Raw genomic sequence first — 20584 nt, 5'->3', positions numbered from 1 at the left:
AATGTGCAACTTTTGTAAGAATCCGCTACGCGGATTCATACAGTTTGCACACTGGTTTTTCGATTCATACCTCAATGAACCGAAAAAAATACACAGTCAATCCTTAACACATTATGTTGTATATTACATTCAACTCCTACACATTATGTTGTATATTACATTTAACTCCTACACATTATGTTTTATATTACATTCAACTCCCTACACATTATGTTGTATATTACATTCAACTCCTACACATTATGTTGTATATTACATTCAACTCCTACATATTATGTTTTATATTACATTCAACTCCTACACATTATGTTTTATATTACATTCAACTCCCTACACATTATGTTTTATATTACATTTAACTCCCTACACATTATGTTGTTTATTACATTCAACTCCTACATATTATGTTTTATAATACATTTAACTCCCTACACATTTTGTTGTATATTACATTCAACTCCTACACATTATGTTGTATATTACATTCAACTCCTATACATTATGTTGTATATTACATTCAACTCCTACACATGTTGTATATTACATTCAACTCCTACACATTATGTTGTATATTACATTTAACTCCTACATATTATGTACATAGTACAATATTAAGATTATATTTCTATTCCATTTCAGGTGATAGCGTGTTACCTATGCCTGCTGCGTGAGGGTTGTCAGCTGCGACACCACTGCTATGTGTTACCCTGCAAGCTGGCCGCACTGTGGGAGAGGAAACAGTTCAGGCAGTGGATGTATGAAGATGTATGTTCACCAGACCACTAATTGGTCCAGATATACAGAATACCGTAGATTATTGCCAGGCTAGGTGTCTCTGTTACAGGTGGATCTGACTGTGTTCACATGGCTAGATGTCTCTGTCACAGGAGGATCTGAGTGTGTTCACCTGGCTAGGTGTCTCTGTTACAGGAGGATCTGACTGTGTTCACCTGGCTAGTCGTCTCTGTTACAGGAGGATCTGAGTGTGTTCACATGGCTAGGTGTCTCTGTTATAGGAGGATCTGACTGTGTTCACCTGGCTAGGTGTCTCTGTTACAGGAGGATCTGACTGTGTTCACCTGGCTAGGTGTCTCTGTTACAGGAGGATCTGAGTGTGTTCACATGGCTAGGTGTCTCTGTTACAGGAGGATCTGACTGTGTTCACCTGGCTAGGTGTCTCTGTTACAGGAGGATCTGAGTATGTTCACATGGCTAGGTGTCTCTGTTACAGGAGGATCTGACTGTGTTCACCTGGTTAGGTGTCTCTGTTACAGGAGGATCTGAGTGTGTTCACATGGCTAGGTGTCTCTGTTACAGGAGGATCTGACTGTGTTCACATGGCTAGGTGTGTCTGTAACAGGAGGATCTGACTGTGTTCACCTGGCTAGGTGTCTCTGTTACACGAGGATCTGAGTGTGTTCACATGGCTAGGTGTCTCTGTTACAGGCGGATCTGACTGGCTAGGTGTCTCTGTTACAGGAGGATCTGAGTGTGTTCACCTGGCTAGGTGTCTCTGTTACAGGAGGATCTGAGTATGTTCACATGGCTAGGTGTCTCTGTTACAGGAGGATCTGACTGTGTTCACATGGCTGGCTAGGTGTCTCTGTTAAAGGGAGGATCTGACTGTGTTCACCTGGCTAGGTGTCTCTGTTACAGGAGGATCTGAGTATGTTCACATGGCTAGGTGTCTCTGTTACAGGAGGATCTGACTATGTTCACCTGCTAGGTGTCTCTGTTACAGGAGGATCTGACTGTGTTTACCTGGCTAGGTGTCTCTGTTACAGGAGGATCTGACTGTGTTCACATGGCTGGCTAGGTGTCTCTGTTAAAGGGAGGATCTGACTGTGTTCACCTGGCTAGGTGTCTCTGTTATAGGAGGATCTGACTGTGTTCACCTGGCTAGGTGTCTCTGTTACAGGAGGCTCTGACTGTGTTTACCTGGTGATGTGTCTCTGTTACAGGTGGATCTGACTGTGTTCACCTGGCTAGGTGTCTCTGTTACAGGTGGATCTGACTGTTCAAATGGCTGGCTAGGTGTCTCTGTTACAGGAGGATCTGACTGTGTTCACCTGGCTAGGTGTCTCTGTTACAGGTGGATCTGACTGTGTTCACATGGCTAGGTGTCTCTGTTACAGGAGGATCTGACTGTGTTCACATGGCTGACTAGGTGTCTCTGTTACAGGAGGATCTGACTGTGTTCACCTGGCTAGGTGTCTCTGTTACAGGAGGATCTGACTGTGTTCACATGGCTGGCTAGGTGTCTCTGTTAAAGGGAGGATCTGACTGTGTTCACCTGGCTAGGTGTCTCTGTTACAGGAGGATCTGACTGTGTTCACCTGGCTAGGTGTCTCTGTTACAGGAGGCTCTGACTGTGTTTACCTGGTGATGTGTCTCTGTTACAGGTGGATCTGACTGTGTTCACATGGCTAGGTGTCTCTGTTACAGGAGGATCTGACTGTGTTCACATGGCTGACTAGGTGTCTCTGTTACAGGAGGATCTGACTGTGTTCACCTGGCTAGGTGTCTCTGTTACAGGAGGATCTGACTGTGTTCACCTGGCTAGGTGTCTCTGTTACAGGTGGATCTGACTGTGTTCACCTGGCTAGGTGTCTCAGTTACAGGAGGATCTGAGTGTGTTCACATGGCTAGGTGTCTCTGTTACAGGAGGATCTGACTGTGTTCACATGGCTGACTAGGTGTCTCTGTTACAGGAGGATCTGACTGTGTTCACCTGGCTAGGTGTCTCAGTTACAGTGTGTTCACATGGCTAGGTGTCTCTGTTACAGGAGGATCTGACTGTGTTCACATGGCTGGCTAGGTGTCTCTGTTACAGGAGGATCTGACTGTGTTCACCTGGCTAGGTGTCTATGTTACAGGTGGATCTGACTGTGTTCACCTTGCTAGGTGTCTATGTTACAGGAGGATCTGACTGTGTTCACCTTGCTAGGTGTCTATGTTACAGGCGGATCTGACTGGCTAGGTGTCTCTGTTACAGGCAGATCTGACTGTGTTCACCTGGCTAGGTGTCTCTGTTACAGGTGGATCTGACTGTGTTCACCTGGCTAGGTATCTCTGTTACAGGATGATCTGACTGTGTTCACCTGGCTAGGTATCTGTGTTACAGGTGGATCTGACTGTGTTCACCTGGCTAGGTGTCTCTGTTACAGGTGGATCTGACTGTGTTCACCTGGCTAGGTGTCTCTGTTACAGGAGGATCTGACTGTGTTCACCTGGCTAGGTGTCTCTGTTACAGGAGAATCTGAGTATGTTCACATGGCTAGGTGTCTCTGTTACAGGAGGATCTGACTGTGTTCACCTGGTTAGGTGTCTCTGTTACCTGTGGGAGGATCTGACTGTGTTCACATGGCTAGGTGTCTATGTTACAGGAGGATCTGACTGTGTTCACATGGCTAGGTGTGTCTGTTACAGGAGGATCTGACTGTGTTCACCTGGCTAGGTGTCTGTTACAGGAGGATCTGAGTGTGTTCACATGGCTAGGTGTCTCTGTTACAGGAGGATCTGAGTGTGTTCACATGGCTAGGTGTCTCTGTTACAGGCGGATCTGACTGGCTAGGTGTCTCTGTTACAGGAGGATCTGACTGTGTTCACCTGGCTAGGTGTCTCTGTTACAGGAGGATCTGAGTATGTTCACCTGGCTAGTCGTCTCTGTTACGGGAGGATCTGACTGTGTTCACATGGCTGGCTAGGTGTCTCTGTTAAAGGGAGGATCTGACTGTGTTCACCTGGCTAGGTGTCTCTGTTACAGGAGGATCTGAGTATGTTCACCTTGCTAGGTGTCTCTGTTACAGGAGGATCTGACTGTGTTCACCTTGCTAGGTGTCTCTGTTACAGGAGGATCTGACTGTGTTTACCTGGCTAGGTGTCTCTGTTACAGGAGGATCTGACTGTGTTCACATGGCTGACTAGGTGTCTCTGTTACAGGAGGATCTGACTGTGTTCACCTTGCTAGGTGTCTCTGTTACAGGAGGATCTGACTGTGTTTACCTGGCTAGGTGTCTCTGTTACAGGAGGATCTGAGTATGTTCACCTGGCTAGGTGTCTATGTTACAGGAGGATCTGACTTAGTTCACCTGGCTAGGTGTCTATGTTACAGGTGGATCTGACTGTGTTCACCTTGCTAGGTGTCTCTGTTACAGGTGGATCTGACTGTGTTCACATGGCTAGGTGTCTCTGTTACAGGAGGATCTGACTGTGTTCACATGGCTGACTAGGTGTCTCTGTTACAGGAGGATCTGACTGTCTTCACCTGGCTAGGTGTCTCTGTTACAGGAGGATCTGACTGTGTTCACATGGCTGGCTAGGTGTCTCTGTTAAAGGAGGATCTGAGTATGTTCACATGGCCAGGTGTCTCTGTTACAGGCGGATCTGACTGGCTAGGTGTCTCTGTTAAAGGAAGATCTGACTGTGTTCACCTGGCTAGGTGTCTCTGTTACAGGAGGATCTGAGTATGTTCACATGGCGAGGTGTCTCTGTTACAGGAGGATCTGACTGTGTTCACATGGCTGGCTAGGTGTCTCTGTTAAAGGGAGGATCTGACTGTATTCACCTGGCTAGGTGTCTCTGTTACAGGAGGATCTGAGTGTGTTCACATGGCTAGGTGTCTCTGTTACAGGAGGATCTGACTGTGTTCACCTTGCTAGGTGTCTCTGTTACAGGAGGATCTGACTGTGTTTACCTGGCTAGGTGTCTCTGTTACAGGAGCATCTGACTGTGTTCACCTGGCAAGGTGTCTCTGTTACAGGAGGATCTGACTGTGTTCACATGGCTGACTAGGTGTCTCTGTTACAGGTGGATCTGACTGTGTATGGCTGACTAGGTGTCTCTGTTACAGGTGGATCTGACTGTGTTCACCTGGCTAGGTGTCTCTGTTACAGGAGGATCTGACTGTGTTCACATGGCTGGCTAGGTGTCTCTGTTAAAGGGAGGATCTGACTGTGTTCACCTGGCTAGGTGTCTCTGTTACAGGAGGCTCTGACTGTGTTTACCTGGTGATGTGTCTCTGTTACAGGTGCATCTGACTGTGTTCACCTGGCTAGGTGTCTCTGTTACAGGAGGATCTGACTGTGTTCACCTGGCTAGGTGTCTCTGTTACAGGAGGATCTGACTGTGTTCACATGGCTGGCTAGGTGTCTCTGTTAAAGGGAGGATCTGACTGTGTTCACCTGGCTAGGTGTCTCTGTTACAGGAGGATCTGACTGTGTTCACCTGGCTAGGTGTCTCTGTTACAGGAGGCTCTGACTGTGTTTACCTGGTGATGTGTCTCTGTTACAGGAGGATCTGACTGTGTTCACATGGCTAGGTGTCTCTGTTACAGGTGGATCTGACTGTGTTCACATGGCTACGTGTCTCAGTTACAGGAGGATCTGAGTGTGCTCACATGGCTAGGTGTCTCTGTTACAGGAGGATCTGACTGTGTTCACCTGGCAAGGTGTCTCTGTTACAGGAGGATCTGACTGTTCAAATGGCTGGCTAGGTGTCTCTGTTACAGGAGGATCTGAGTGTGTTCACCTGGCTAGGTGTCTCTGTTACAGGTGGATCTGACTGTGTTCACATGGCTACGTGTCTCTGTTACAGGAGGATCTGAGTGTGCTCACATGGCTAGGTGTCTCTGTTACAGGAGGATCTGACTGTGTTCACCTGGCAAGGTGTCTCTGTTACAGGAGGATCTGAGTATGTTCACATGGCTAGGTGTCTCTGTTACAGGAGGATCTGACTGTGTTCACATGGCTGGCTAGGTGTCTCTGTTAAAGGGAGGATCTGACTGTGTTCACCTGGCTAGGTGTCTCTGTTACAGGAGGATCTGAGTGTGTTCACATGGCTAGGTGTCTCTGTTACAGGAGGATCTGACTGTGTTCACATGGCTAGGTGTCTCTGTTACAGGAGGACCGGACTGTGTTCACCTGGCTAGGTGTCTCTGTTACAGGAGGATCTGACTGTGTTCACCTGGCTAGGTGTCTCTGTTACAGGAGGCTCTGACTGTGTTTACCTGGTGATGTGTCCCTGTTACAGGTGGATCTGACTGTGTTCACATGGCTAGGTGTCTCTGTTACAGGTGGATCTGACTGTTCAAATGGCTGGCTAGGTGTCTCTGTTACAGGAGGATCTGACTGTGTTCACCTGGCTAGGTGTCTCTGTTACTGGTGGATCTGACTGTGTTCACATGGCTAGGTGTCTCAGTTACAGGAGGATCTGAGTGTGTTCACATGGCTAGGTGTCTCTGTTACAGGAGGATCTGACTGTGTTCACATGGCTGACTAGGTGTCTCTGTTACAGGAGGATCTGACTGTGTTCACCTGGCTAGGTGTCTCTGTTACAGGAGGATCTGACTGTGTTCACCTGGCTAGGTGTCTCTGTTACAGGTGGATCTGACTGTGTTCACCTGGCTAGGTGTCTCAGTTACAGGAGGATCTGAGTGTGTTCACATGGCTAGGTGTCTTTGTTACAGGAGGATCTGCCTGTGTTCACATTGCTGACTAGGTGTCTCTGTTACAGGAGGATCTGACTGTGTTCACCTGGCTAGGTGTCTCTGTTACAGGAGGATCTGAGTGTGTTCACATGGCTAGGTGTCTCTGTTACAGGAGGATCTGACTGTGTTCACCTGGCTAGGTGTCTCTGTTACAGGAGGATCTGACTGTGTTCACATGGCTGACTAGGTGTCTCTGTTACAGGAGGATCTGACTGTGTTCACATGGCTGGTTAGGTGTCTTTGTTACAGGAGGATCTGACTGTGTTCACCTTGCTAGGTGTCTCTGTTACAGGAGGACCTGACTGTGTTTACCTGGCTAGGTGTTCTGTTACAGGTGGATCTGACTGTGTTCACCTGGTGATGTGTCTCTGTTACAGGAGGATCTGACTGTGTTCACCTGGCTAGGTGTCTCTGTTACAGGCGGATCTGACTGGCTAGGTGTCTCTGTTACAGGCGGATCTGACTGGCTAGGTGTCTCTGTTACAGGCGGATCTGACTGGCTAGGTGTCTCTGTTACAGGCAGATCTGACTGTGTTCACCTGGCTAGGTGTCTCTGTTACAGGCGGATCTGACTTGCTAGGTGTCTCTGTTACAGGCAGATCTGACTGTGTTCACCTGGCTAGGTGTCTCTGTTACAGGTGGATCTGACTGTGTTCACCTGGCTCCTGATGCCAGTGTGTGTGGCAGACAGTCACTGGATGCTTCTTGTTGCCAATGTCAGGGAAAGGACAGTGGGTGTCATCGATTCAAGACCGTCAGATCAAACATCCAAGTATATTTCACACTGGAGGTAAGTATTCATGTGGATGTCTTTTACTCTCTAGTACATGGCAGGTATTACAAATAATAGAATGATAGAGTCGCGAAGCCATGGTAGACCAATATATATGTAGCCAGTACATGGTGTATACATGATGTGTGGTGGGTTACAGACAGTACATGGTGTATACATGATGTGTGGTGGGTTGTAGACAGTACATGGTGTATACATGGTGTGTGGTGGGTTGTAGACAGTACATGGTGTATACATGATGTGTGGTGGGTTGCAGACAGTACATGGTGTATACATGGTGTGTGGTGGGTTGTAGACAGTACATGGTGTGTGGTGGGTTGCAGACAGTACATGATGTGTGGTGGGTTGCAGACAGTACATGGTGTATACATGGTGTGTGGTGGGTTACAGACAGTACATGGTGTATACATGGTGTGTGGTGGGTTGTAGACAGTACATGGTGTATACATGGTGTGTGGTGGGTTACAGACAGTACATGGTGTATACATGATGTGTGGTGGGTTGTAGACAGTACATGGTGTATACATGATGTGTGGTGGGTTGTAGACAGTACATGGTGTATACATGATGTGTGGTGGGTTGCAGACAGTACATGGTGTATACATGGTGTGTGGTGGGTTGTAGACAGTACATGGTGTGTGGTGGGTTGCAGACAGTACATGATGTGTGGTGGGTTGCAGACAGTACATGGTGTATACATGGTGTGTGGTGGGTTACAGACAGTACATGGTGTATACATGGTGTGTGGTGGGTTGTAGACAGTACATGGTGTATACATGGTGTGTGGTGGGTTACAGACAGTACATGGTGTATACATGATGTGTGGTGGGTTGTAGACAGTACATGGTGTATACATGGTGTGTGGTGGGTTACAGACAGTACATGGTGTATACATGATGTGTGGTGGGTTGTAGACAGTACATTGTGTATACATGATGTGTGGTGGGTTGTAGACAGTACATGGTGTATACATGATGTGTGGTGGGTTGCAGACAGTACATGGTGTATACATGGTGTGTGGTGGGTTGCAGCCAGTACATGGTGTGTGGTGGGTTGCAGACAGTACATGATGTGTGGTGGGTTGCAGACAGTACATGGTGTATACATGGTGTGTGGTGGGTTAGAGACAGTACATGGTGTATACATGGTGTGTGGTAGGTTGCAGACAGTACATGGTGTGTGGTAGGTTGCAGACAGTACATGGTGTGTGGTGGGTTGCAGACAGTACATGGTGTATACATGGTGTGTGGTGGGTTGCAGACAGTACATGGTGTATACATGATGTGTGGTGGGTTACAGACAGTACATGGTGTATACATGATGTGTGGTGGGTTGTAGACAGTACATGGTGTATACATGATGTGTGGTGGGTTGTAAACAGTACATGGTGTATACATGATGTGTGGTGGGTTGCAGACAGTACATGGTGTATACATGGTGTGTGGTGGGTTGCAGACAGTACATGGTGTGTGGTGGGTTGCAGACAGTACATGATGTGTGGTGGGTTGCAGACAGTACATGGTGTATACATGGTGTGTGGTGGGTTACAGACAGTACACGGTGTATACATGGTGTGTGGTGGGTTGCAGACAGTACATGGTGTGTGGTAGGTTGCAGACAGTACATGGTGTGTGGTGGGTTGCAGACAGTACATGGTGTATACATGGTGTGTGGTGGGTTGCAGACAGTACATGGTGTATACATAGTGTGTGGTAGGTTGCAGACAGTACATGGTGTATACATTATGTGTGGTGGGTTGCAGACAGTACATGGTGTGTGGTAGGTTGCAGACATTACATAGTGTGTGGTGGGTTGCAGACAGTACATGGTGTGTGGTAGGTTGCAGACAGTACATGGTGTATACATGGTGTGTGGTGGGTTGCAGACAGTACATAGTGTATACATGGTGTGTGGTGGGTTGCAGACAGTACATGGTGTATACATAGTGTGTGGTAGGTTGCAGACAGTACATGGTGTGTGGTGGGTTGCAGACAGTACATGATGTGTGGTGGGTTACAGACAGTACATGGTGTATACATGGTGTGTGGTGGGTTGCAGACAGTACATGGTGTGTGGTGGGTTGCAGACAGTACATGGTGTATACATGGTGTGTGGTGGGTTACAGACAGTACATGATGTGTGGTGGGTTGCAGACAGTACATGGTGTATACATGATGTGTGGTGGGTTACAGACAGTACATGGTGTATACATGGTGTGTGGTGGGTTGTAGACAGTACATGGTGAATACATGATGTATGGTGGGTTGCAGACAGTACATAGTGTATACATGATGTGTGGTGGGTTACACACAGTACATGGTGTATACATGGTGTGTGGTGGGTTGCAGACAGTAAATGGTGTATACATGATGTATGGTGGGTTGCAGACAGTACATGGTGTATACATGATGTATGGTGGGTTGCAGACAGTACATGGTGTAAACATGATGTGTGGTGGGTTGTAGACAGTACATGGTGTATACATGATGTGTGGTTGGTTGCAGACAGTACATGGTGTATACATGGTGTGTGGTGGGTTACAGACAGTACATGGTGTATACATGATGTGTGGTGGGTTGTAGACAGTACATGGTGTATACATGATGTGTGGTGGGTTGCAGACAGTACATGGTGTATACATGATGTGTGGTGGGTTGCAGACAGTAGATGGTGTATACATGATGTGTGGTGGGTTACAGACAGTACATGGTGTATACATGATGTGTGGTGGGTTGTAGACAGTACATGGTGTATACATGGTGTGTGGTGGGTTGCAGACAGTACATGGTGTATACATGGTGTGTGGTGGGTTACAGACAGTACATGGTGTATACATGATGTGTGGTGGGTTGTAGACAGTACATATTGTATACATGATGTGTGGTGGGTTACAGACAGTACATGGTGTATACATGGTGTGTGGTGGGTTGTAGACAGTACATGGTGTATACATGGTGTGTGGTAGGTTGTAGACAGTACATGGTGTATACATGATGTTTGGTGGGTTGTAGACAGTACATGGTGTATACATGATGTGTGGTGGGTTGCAGACAGTACATGGTGTATACATGGTGTGTGGTGGGTTACAGACAGTACATGGTGTATACATGATGTGTGGTGGGTTGTAGACAGTACATGGTGTATACATGATGTGTGGTGGGTTGCAGACAGTACATGGTGTATACATGGTGTGTGGTGGGTTGCAGACAGTACATGGTGTATACATGATGTGTGGTGGGTTACAGACAGTACATGGTGTATACATGATGTGTGGTGGGTTGCAGACAGTACATGGTGTATACATGGTGTGTGGTGGGTTGTAGACAGTACATGGTGTATACATGATGTGTGGTGGGTTGCAGACAGTACATGGTGTATACATGGTGTGTGGTGGGTTACAGACAGTACATGGTGTATACATGATGTGTGGTGGGTTGCAGACAGTACATGGTGTATACATGGTGTGTGGTGGGTTGTAGACAGTACATGGTGTATACATGATGTGTGGTGGGTTACAGACAGTACATGGTGTATACATGATGTGTGGTGGGTTGCAGACAGTACATGGTGTATACATGGTGTGTGGTGGGTTGTAGACAGTACATGGTGTATACATGATGTGTGGTGGGTTGCAGACAGTACATGGTGTATACATGGTGTGTGGTGGGTTACAGACAGTACATGGTGTATACATGATGTGTGGTGGGTTGCAGACAGTACATGGTGTATACATGGTGTGTGGTGGGTTGTAGACAGTACATGGTGTATACATGATGTGTGGTGGGTTGCAGACAGTACATGGTGTATACATGGTGTGTGGTGGGTTACAGACAGTACATGGTGTATACATGATGTGTGGTGGGTTGTAGACAGTACATAGTGTATACATGGTGTGTGCTGGGTTGCAGACAGTATATAGTGTATACATGGTGTGTGGTGGGTTACAGACAGTACATGGTGTATACATGATGTGTGGTGGGTTGTAGACAGTACATGGTGTATACATGATGTGTGGTGGGTTGCAGACAGTACATGGTGTATACATGGTGTGTGGTGGGTTGCAGACAGTACATGGTGTATACATGATGTGTGGTGGGTTACAGACAGTACATGGTGTATACATGATGTGTGGTGGGTTGCAGACAGTACATGGTGTATACATGGTGTGTGGTGGGTTGTAGACAGTACATGGTGTATACATGATGTGTGGTGGGTTGCAGACAGTACATGGTGTATACATGGTGTGTGGTGGGTTACAGACAGTACATGGTGTATACATGATGTGTGGTGGGTTGCAGACAGTACATGGTGTATACATGGTGTGTGGTGGGTTGTAGACAGTACATGGTGTATACATGATGTGTGGTGGGTTGCAGACAGTACATGGTGTATACATGGTGTGTGGTGGGTTACAGACAGTACATGGTGTATACATGATGTGTGGTGGGTTGTAGACAGTACATAGTGTATACATGGTGTGTGCTGGGTTGCAGACAGTATATAGTGTATACATGGTGTGTGGTGGGTTGCAGACTGTACATAGTGTATACATGGTGTTTGGTAGGTTACAGACAGTACATGGTGTATACATGATGTGTGGTGGGTTGTAGACAGTACATGGTGTATACATGGTGTGTGCTGGGTTGCAGACAGTATATAGTGTATACATGGTGTGTGGTGGGTTGCAGACAGTGCATAGTGTATACATGGTGTTTGGTAGGTTACAGACAGTACATGGTGTATACATGATGTGTGGTGGGTTGTAGACAGTACATGGTGTGTGGTGGGTTGCAGACAGTACATGGTGTGTGGTGGGTTGCAGACAGTACATGGTGTGTGGTGGGTTGCAGACAGTTCATGCAGTATACATGGTGTGTGGTGGGTTGCAGACAGTACATGGTGTGTGGTGGGTTGCAGACAGTACATGGTGTGTGGTGGGTTGTAGACAGTACATGATGTGTACATGGTGTGTGGTGGGTTGCAGACAGTACATGGTGTGTACATGGTGTGTGGTGGGTTGCAGACAGTACATGGTGTGTGGTGGGTTGCAGACAGTTCATGTAGTATACATGGTGTGTGGTGGGTTGCAGACAGTACATGGTGTGTGGTGGGTTGCAGACAGTTCATGTAGTATACATGGTGTGTTGTGGGTTGCAGACAGTACATGGTGTGTGGTGGGTTGCAGACAGTACATTGTGTGTGGTTGGTTGCAGACAGTTCATGTAGCATACATGGTGTGTGGTGGGTTGCAGACAGTACATGGTGTGTGGTGGGTTGCAGACAGTACATGGTGTGTGGTGGGTTGCAGACAGTTCAAGTAGTATACATGGTGTGTGGTGGGTTGCAGACAGTACATGGTGTGTGGTGGGTTGCAGACAGTACATGGTGTATGGTGGGTTGTAGACAGTACATGATGTGTACATGGTGTGTGGTGGGTTGCAGACAGTACATGGTGTGTGGTGGGTTGCAGACAGTACATTGTGTGTGGTTGGTTGCAGACAGTTCATGTAGTATACATGGTGTGTGGTGGGTTGCAGACAGTACATGGTGTGTGGTGGGTTGCAGACAGTACATGGTGTGTGGTGGGTTGCAGACAGTTCATGTAGTATACATGGTGTGTGGTGGGTTGCAGACAGTACATGGTGTGTGGTCGGTTGCAGACAGTACATGGTGTGTGGTGGGTTGCAGACAGTTCATGTAGTATACATGGTGTGTGGTGGGTTGCAGACAGTACATGGTGTGTTGTGGGTTGCAGACAGTTCTTGTGGTATACATGGTGTGTGGTGGGTTGCAGACAGTACATGATGTGTGATGGGTTGCAGACAGTACATGATGTGTGGTAGGATGCAGACAGTACATGGTGTGTGGTGGGTTGTAGACAGTACATGGTGTGTGGTGGGTTGCAGACAGTACATGGTGTATACATGATGCGTGGTGGGTTGCAGACAGTACATGGTGTGTGGTGGGTTGCAGACAGTACATGATGTGTGGTAGGTTGCAGACAGTACATGGTGTGTGGTAGGTTGTAGACAGTACATGGTGTGTGGTGGGTTGCAGACAGTACATGGTGTATACATGATGTGTGGTGGGTTGCAGACAGTACATGGTGTGTGGTGGGTTGCAGACAGTACATGGTGTGTGGTGGGTTGCAGACAGTACATGGTGTGTGGTGGGTTGCAGACAGTACATGATGTGTGGTGGGTTACAGACAGTACATGGTGTGTGGTGGGTTGCAGACAGTACATGGTGTATAAATGATGTGTGGTGGGTTGCAGACAGTACATGGTGTGTGGTGGGTTGCAGACAGTACATGGTGTATACATGGTGTGTGGTGGGTTGCAGACAGTACATGATGTGTGGTAGGTGGCAGACAGTACATGGTGTATACATGATGTGTGGTGGGTTGCAGACAGTACATGGTGTATACATGATGTGTGGTGGGTTGCAGACAATACATGGTGTATACATGATGTGTGGTGGGTTGCAGACAGTACATGATGTGTGGTAGGTGGCAGACAGTACATGGTGTGTGGTGGGTTGCAGACAATACATGGTGTATACATGATGTGTGGTGGGTTGTAGACAGTACATGGTGTATACATGGTGTGTGGTGGGTTGTAGACAGTACATGGTGTGTACATGATGTGTGGTGGGTTGCAGACAATACATGGTGTATACATGATGTGTGGTGGGTTGCAGACAGTACATGATGTGTGGTGGGTTGCAGACAGTACATGGTGTGTGGTGGGTTGCAGACAATACATGGTGTATACATGATGTGTGGTGGGTTGCAGACAGTACATGATGTGTGGTAGGTGGCAGACAGTACATGGTGTGTGGTAGGTTGCAGACAGTACATGATGTGTGGTGGGTTGCAGACAGTACATGATGTGTGGTGGGTTGCAGACAGTACATGGTGTGTGGTGGGTTGCAGACAATACATGGTGTATACATGATGTGTGGTGGGTTGCAGACAGTTCATGGTGTATACATGGTGTGTGGTGGGTTGCAGACAGTAGATGGTGTATAAATGATGTGTGGTGGGTTGCAGACAGTACATGGTGTGTGGTGGGTTGCAGACAGTACATGGTGTATACATGGTGTGTGGTGGGTTGCAGACAGTACATGATGTGTGGTAGGTGGCAGACAGTACATGGTGTATACATGATGTGTGGTGGGTTGCAGACAGTACATGGTGTATACATGATGTGTGGTGGGTTGCAGACAATACATGGTGTATACATGATGTGTGGTGGGTTGCAGACAGTACATGATGTGTGGTAGGTGGCAGACAGTACATGGTGTGTGGTGGGTTGCAGACAATACATGGTGTATACATGATGTGTGGTGGGTTGTAGACAGTACATGGTGTATACATGGTGTGTGGTGGGTTGTAGACAGTACATGGTGTGTACATGATGTGTGGTGGGTTGCAGACAATACATGGTGTATACATGATGTGTGGTGGGTTGCAGACAGTACATGATGTGTGGTGGGTTGCAGACAGTACATGGTGTGTGGTGGGTTGCAGACAATACATGGTGTATACATGATGTGTGGTGGGTTGCAGACAGTACATGATGTGTGGTAGGTGGCAGACAGTACATGGTGTGTGGTAGGTTGCAGACAGTACATGATGTGTGGTGGGTTGCAGACAGTACATGATGTGTGGTGGGTTGCAGACAGTACATGGTGTGTGGTGGGTTGCAGACAATACATGGTGTATACATGATGTGTGGTGGGTTGCAGACAGTTCATGGTGTATACATGGTGTGTGGTGGGTTGCAGACAGTAGATGGTGTGTGGTGGGTTACATACAGTACATGGTGTATACATGGTGTGTGGTGGGTTGCAGACAGTTCATGGTGTGTGGTGGGTTACATACAGTACATGGTGTATACATGGTGTGTGGTGGGTTGCAGACAGTACATGGTGTATACATGGTGTGTGGTGGGTTGCAGACAGTACATGGTGTATACATGGTGTGTGGTGGGTTGCAGACAGTACATGGTGTGTACATGGTGTGTGGTGGGTTGCAGACAGTACATGGTGTGTACATGATGTGTGGTGGGTTGCAGACAGTACATGGTGTGTACATGGTGTGTACATGGTGTATACATGGTGTGTGGTGGGTTGCAGACAGTACATGGTGTATACATGGTGTGTGGTGGGTTGCAGACAGTACATGGTGTATACATGATGTGTGGTGGGTTGCAGACAGTACATGGTGTGTACATGGTGTGTGGTGGGTTGCAGACAGTACATGGTGTGTACATGGTGTATGGTGGGTTGCAGACAGTACATGGTGTGTGGTGGATTGCAGACAGTACATGGTGTGTGGTTGGTTGCAGACAGTACATGGTGTGTGGTGGGTTGCAGACAGTACATGGTGTGTGGTGGGTTGCAGACAGTACATGGCAGTGAGGAGTGAGGAGACCGGACAGATTTTGACAAGATGGAGGGCGAGGCAGTACAAGACACTTCCACAGACAGACACTGACAGCTGTGGAGTCCATGTCCTGATGGTAGGCAGTACACCTGTACTTAACTAGAGAATCTGGTGAGAGGTAGCCTTTCATAACTTCCTGGATGGGAAGTCCAGTACATTTAGGTAATTGCTCAATGATGAAACAGTGGAACCTGAGGAAATCATTGATCACTGTTCTACCTCATGCTCTGTTCATAATTAACAAACTTGATTGATAGAAACATGTTGATCTCAAATGGATAGGTATTTATCCTTGGTTGTTTAGATACATTATCTAGGCCATGTCACTGTAGTGTGTTTAGATACATAATCTAGGCCATGTCACTGTAGTGTGTTTAGATACATTATCTAGGCCATGTCACGGTAGTGTGTTTAGATACATTATCTAGGCCATGTCACGGTAGTGTGTTTAGATACATTATCTAGGCCATGTCACGGTAGTGTGTTTAGATACATTATCTAGGCCATGTCACTGTAGTGTGTTTAGATACATTATCTAGGCCATGTCACGGCAGGGTGTTTAGATACATTATCTAGGCCATGTCACGGTAGTGTGTTTAGATACATTATCTAGGCCATGTCACTGTAGTGTGTTTAGATACATTATCTAGGCCATGTCACGGTAGTGTTTTTAGATACATTATCTAGGCCATGTCACGCTAGTGTGTTTAGATACATTATCTAGGCCATGTCACGGTAGTGTGTTTAGATAAATTATCTAGGCCATGTCACGGTAGTGTGTTTAGATACATTATCTAGGCCATGTCACGGTAGTGTGTTTAGATACATTATCTAGGCCATGTCACTGTAGTGTGTTTAGATACATTATCTAGGCCATGTCACACTAGTGTGTTTAGATACATTATCTAGGCCATGTCACGGTAGTGTGTTTAGATACATTATCTAGGCCATGTCACGGTAGTGTGTTTAGATACATTATCTAGGCCATGTCACGGTAGTGTGTTTAGATACATTATCTAGGCCATGTCACGGTAGTGTGTTTAGATACATTATCTAGGCCATGTCACGGTAGTGTGTTTAGATACATTATCTAGGCCATGTCACGCTAGTGTGTTTAGATACATTATCTAGGCCATGTCACGCTAGTGTGTTTAGATACATTATCTAGGCCATGTCACGGTAGTGTGTTTAGATACATTATCTAGGCCATGTCACGGTAGTGTGTTTAGATACATTATCTAGGCCATGTCACGGTAGTGTGTTTAGATACATTATCTAGGCCATGTCACGGTAGTGTGTTTAGATACATTATTTAGGCCATGTCACGGTAGTGTGTTTAGATACATTATCTAGGCCATGTCACGCTAGTGTGTTTAGATACATTATCTAGGCCATGTCACGGTAGTGTGTTTAGATACATTATCTAGGCCATGTCACGGTAGTGTGTTTAGATACATTATCTAGGCCATGTCACGGTAGTGTGTTTAGATACATTATCTAGGCCATGTCACGGTAGTGTGTTTAGATACATTATCTAGGCCATGTCACGGTAGTGTGTTTAGATACATTATCTAGGCCATGTCACGGTAGTGTGTTTAGATACATTATCTAGGCCATGTCACGCTAGTGTGTTTAGATACATTATCTAGGCCATGTCACGGTAGTGTGTTTAGATACATTATCTAGGCCATGTCACGGTAGTGTGTTTAGATACATTATCTAGGCCATGTCACTGTAGTGTGTTTAGATACATTATCTAGGCCATGTCACGGTAGTGTGTTTAGATACATTATCTAGGCCATGTCACGGTAGTGTGTTTAGATACATTATTTAGGCCATGTCACGGTAGTGTGTTTAGATACATTATCTAGGCCATGTCACGGTAGTGTGTTTAGATACATTATCTAGGCCGTGTCACGGTAGTGTGTTTAGATACATTATCTAGGCCATGTCACGGTAGTGTGTTTAGATACATTATCTAGGCCATGTCACGGTAGTGTGTTTAGATACATTATCTAGGCCATGTCACGGTAGTGTGTTTAGATACATTATCTAGGCCATGTCACGGTAGTGTGTTTAGATACATTATTTAGGCCATGTCACGGTAGTGTGTTTAGATACATTATCTAGGCCATGTCACGCTAGTGTGTTTAGATACATTATCTAGGCCATGTCACGGTAGTGTGTTTAGATACATTATCTAGGCCATGTCACTGTAGTGTGTGTAGATACATTATCTAGGCCATGTCATGCTAGTGTGTTTAGATACATCATCTAGGCCATGTCACGGTAGTGTGTTTAGATACATTATCTAGGCCATGTCACGGTAGTGTGTTTAGATACATTATCTAGGCCATGTCACGGTAGTGTGTTTAGATACATTATCTAGGCCATGTCACGGTAGTGTGTTTAGATACATTATCTAGGCCATGTCACGCTAGTGTGTTTAGATACATTATCTAGGCCATGTCACGGTAGTGTGTTTAGATACATCATCTAGGCCATGTCACGCTAGTGTGTAAGTAACCAAGTCCTTGATCAGACGACCCAGAGGTTGAGAGCATGAGCAACTAACCCTACTAACAATTCACAATGTGTCAGGTGTAGCTAACTTTGATGGACTCATATGTGAATAAAGAATGAATTGCAAAACTGTTGTGGGCAGGATATCTACTCAACATACCGTTTTGTTTCTTTTAGTTCACATATTTTTAATCCCCATCAGCAAACGGACCGTTTCGTGAAGCTTCCTGTTTAGAATTGGTCTTCAGTAACCCATGCTTTTCATAAGAGGTGACTTACTGGATCAGGTGGTCAGACTCGCTGACTTGGTTGATGCATGTCATCGTATGCCAATTGCCTGGATCGATGCTCATGATGTCCATAACTGGATTGTCTGGTCCAAACTCCATAATTTACAGATTGATGTCATATAGCTGGAATATTGCTGAGAGTGATGTTAAACAACAAACAAACAAAGCATACGGACCAATAAATGTTCAATATTATTAATTTCAATTCCAATTATTCATTCATTGTTCACATTCAGTAGATATAATCTTTTCCTGTGAAGCACCCTCTTCCAGTTGGTTTAACATGAATGACTGTATAGACCTTCACGAACAGGCTGCTGAGACACTTCTGAAGGGCCAGCCCCCGTGTGTGATGAGGAACTGTCACGCGAGGAGATTCCGGTGCTACGCTCTACACAGACTACTGTCTCATGCCCACATGCAGGCTCTCAACACAGGGGGTACAGACTCCCCACAGATTGTCTGCATGGACTCTCCACACATGACAGGTCCTCAGTGTACTTCCAGTAGACCTTCCAGTCAGGGTAAGCGCCATCAGTCATCAGGAAGGTGTGTCTTGAGGTTTATCACCAGTGAGTGTACGGCATATTGCAAAATTTAGATTTCTGGTGTCTATCAAAGTGACTATGATCACATACTTCAGGCCTTTCTTGTTTTGGTTTGCAGAGTCTTTTAGTAACATTCTGGGTCCGGGGTTATAATAAAAATATAATTAGTCCCTTTATCTTTTTGGAATGAGAAAAGAAAGTATTCAAATTCCTATTTTTGACATCAGTCACACACTTCTATAATTACAAGCATAATTAACACTGCATGGTCATGTTTAAATGGATTTGGTTGTTGACTCAGTGTTCATTGTTTAGTCACAACTGAAATACTTTATATTCACATTTTGTTAAGCAACACTGCCAAGTTAGCATCTACATAAACAGAGAGTTGGTAAGTCTTCAATATAAGTTTGGCATGTTTTGTTTCTGACAATAGTTTTCCAACATCATCTCGTTCAGTCTTAGTAGGAATAATATCAGTCTCATGAGACCTTCCTCAAAAGAATCACGGTGTTTACATATAGGTAGGACCACGAGGACCCAGTGTCTAATCGTTGAAATGGTTAACTAAACCACGAGGACCCAGTGTCTAATCGTTGAAATGGTTAACTAAACCACGAGGACCCAGTGTCTAATCGTTGAAATGGTTAACTAAACCACGAGGACCCAGTGTCTAATTGTTGAAATGGTTAACTAAACCACGAGGACCCAGTGTCTAATTGTTGAAATGGTTAACTAAACCACGAGGACCCAGTGTCTAATCGTTGAAATGGTTAACTAAACCACGAGGACCCAGTGTCTAATTGTTGAAATGGTTAACTAAACAACGAGGACCCAGTGTCTAATCGTTGAAATGGTTAACTAAACCACGAGGACCCAGTGTCTAATCGTTGAAATGGTTAACTAAACCACGAGGACCCAGTGTCTAATTGTTGAAATGGTTAACTAAACCACGAGGACCCAGTGTCTAATTGTTGAAATGGTTAACTAAACCACGAGGACCCAGTGTCTAATCGTTGAAATGGTTAACTAAACCACGAGGACCCAGTGTCTAATTGTTGAAATGGTTAACTAAACAACGAGGACCCAGTGTCTAATCGTTGAAATGGTTAACTAAACAACGAGGACCCAGTGTCTAATTGTTGAAATGGTTAACTAAACCACGAGGACCCAGTGTCTAATTGTTGAAATGGTTAACTAAACCACGAGGACCCTGTGTCTAATTGTTGAAATGGTTAACTAAACCACGAGGACCCAGTGTCTAATCGTTGAAATGGTTAACTAAACCACGAGGAGTGTAGCTCAACTGTGAGAACACTGTGTTAGTTGGCCCTGCGTGTAGCACGTGATATCTGTCCCCTGAGCCTTTTGCACATACACCTTGCCCTTTGCCATTTGGGTTATAATTCAATTTGGACCAACTTGAGCACTTTTATCAATCACCTTAATATTACTTGCCCATGTTGATGGGCCTATTATGTGCAAACATAGCAC

General features: G+C 45.8%; 1 protein-coding gene across 11 annotated transcripts in view; it reads left to right on the top strand.

Annotated features, from left to right (window-relative positions):
- The window catches only part of LOC124117394, a 52509-nt gene that overhangs the window by 7265 nt on the left and 24660 nt on the right, over nt 1-20584 (top strand). For all 11 annotated transcript variants that reach the window (XM_048389713.1, XM_048389712.1, XM_048389710.1 and 8 more), the window contains exons 3-6: nt 640-765; nt 7126-7277; nt 15688-15805; nt 18856-19066. In XM_048389713.1, coding sequence (XP_048245670.1) covers nt 640-765; nt 7126-7277; nt 15688-15805; nt 18856-19066 — 607 coding nt within the window. The remainder of the gene's footprint in view (nt 1-639; nt 766-7125; nt 7278-15687; nt 15806-18855; nt 19067-20584) is intronic.

Source organism: Haliotis rufescens, unplaced genomic scaffold (assembly GCF_023055435.1).
Source record: "Haliotis rufescens isolate VD_foot unplaced genomic scaffold, xgHalRufe1.0.p SCAF_8, whole genome shotgun sequence".
In the NCBI taxonomy this organism is placed as follows: domain Eukaryota; kingdom Metazoa; phylum Mollusca; class Gastropoda; order Lepetellida; family Haliotidae; genus Haliotis; species Haliotis rufescens.
The sequence above is the reverse complement of the archived record's forward strand: the minus strand, read 5'-3'. Positions and strand labels throughout refer to the sequence as shown.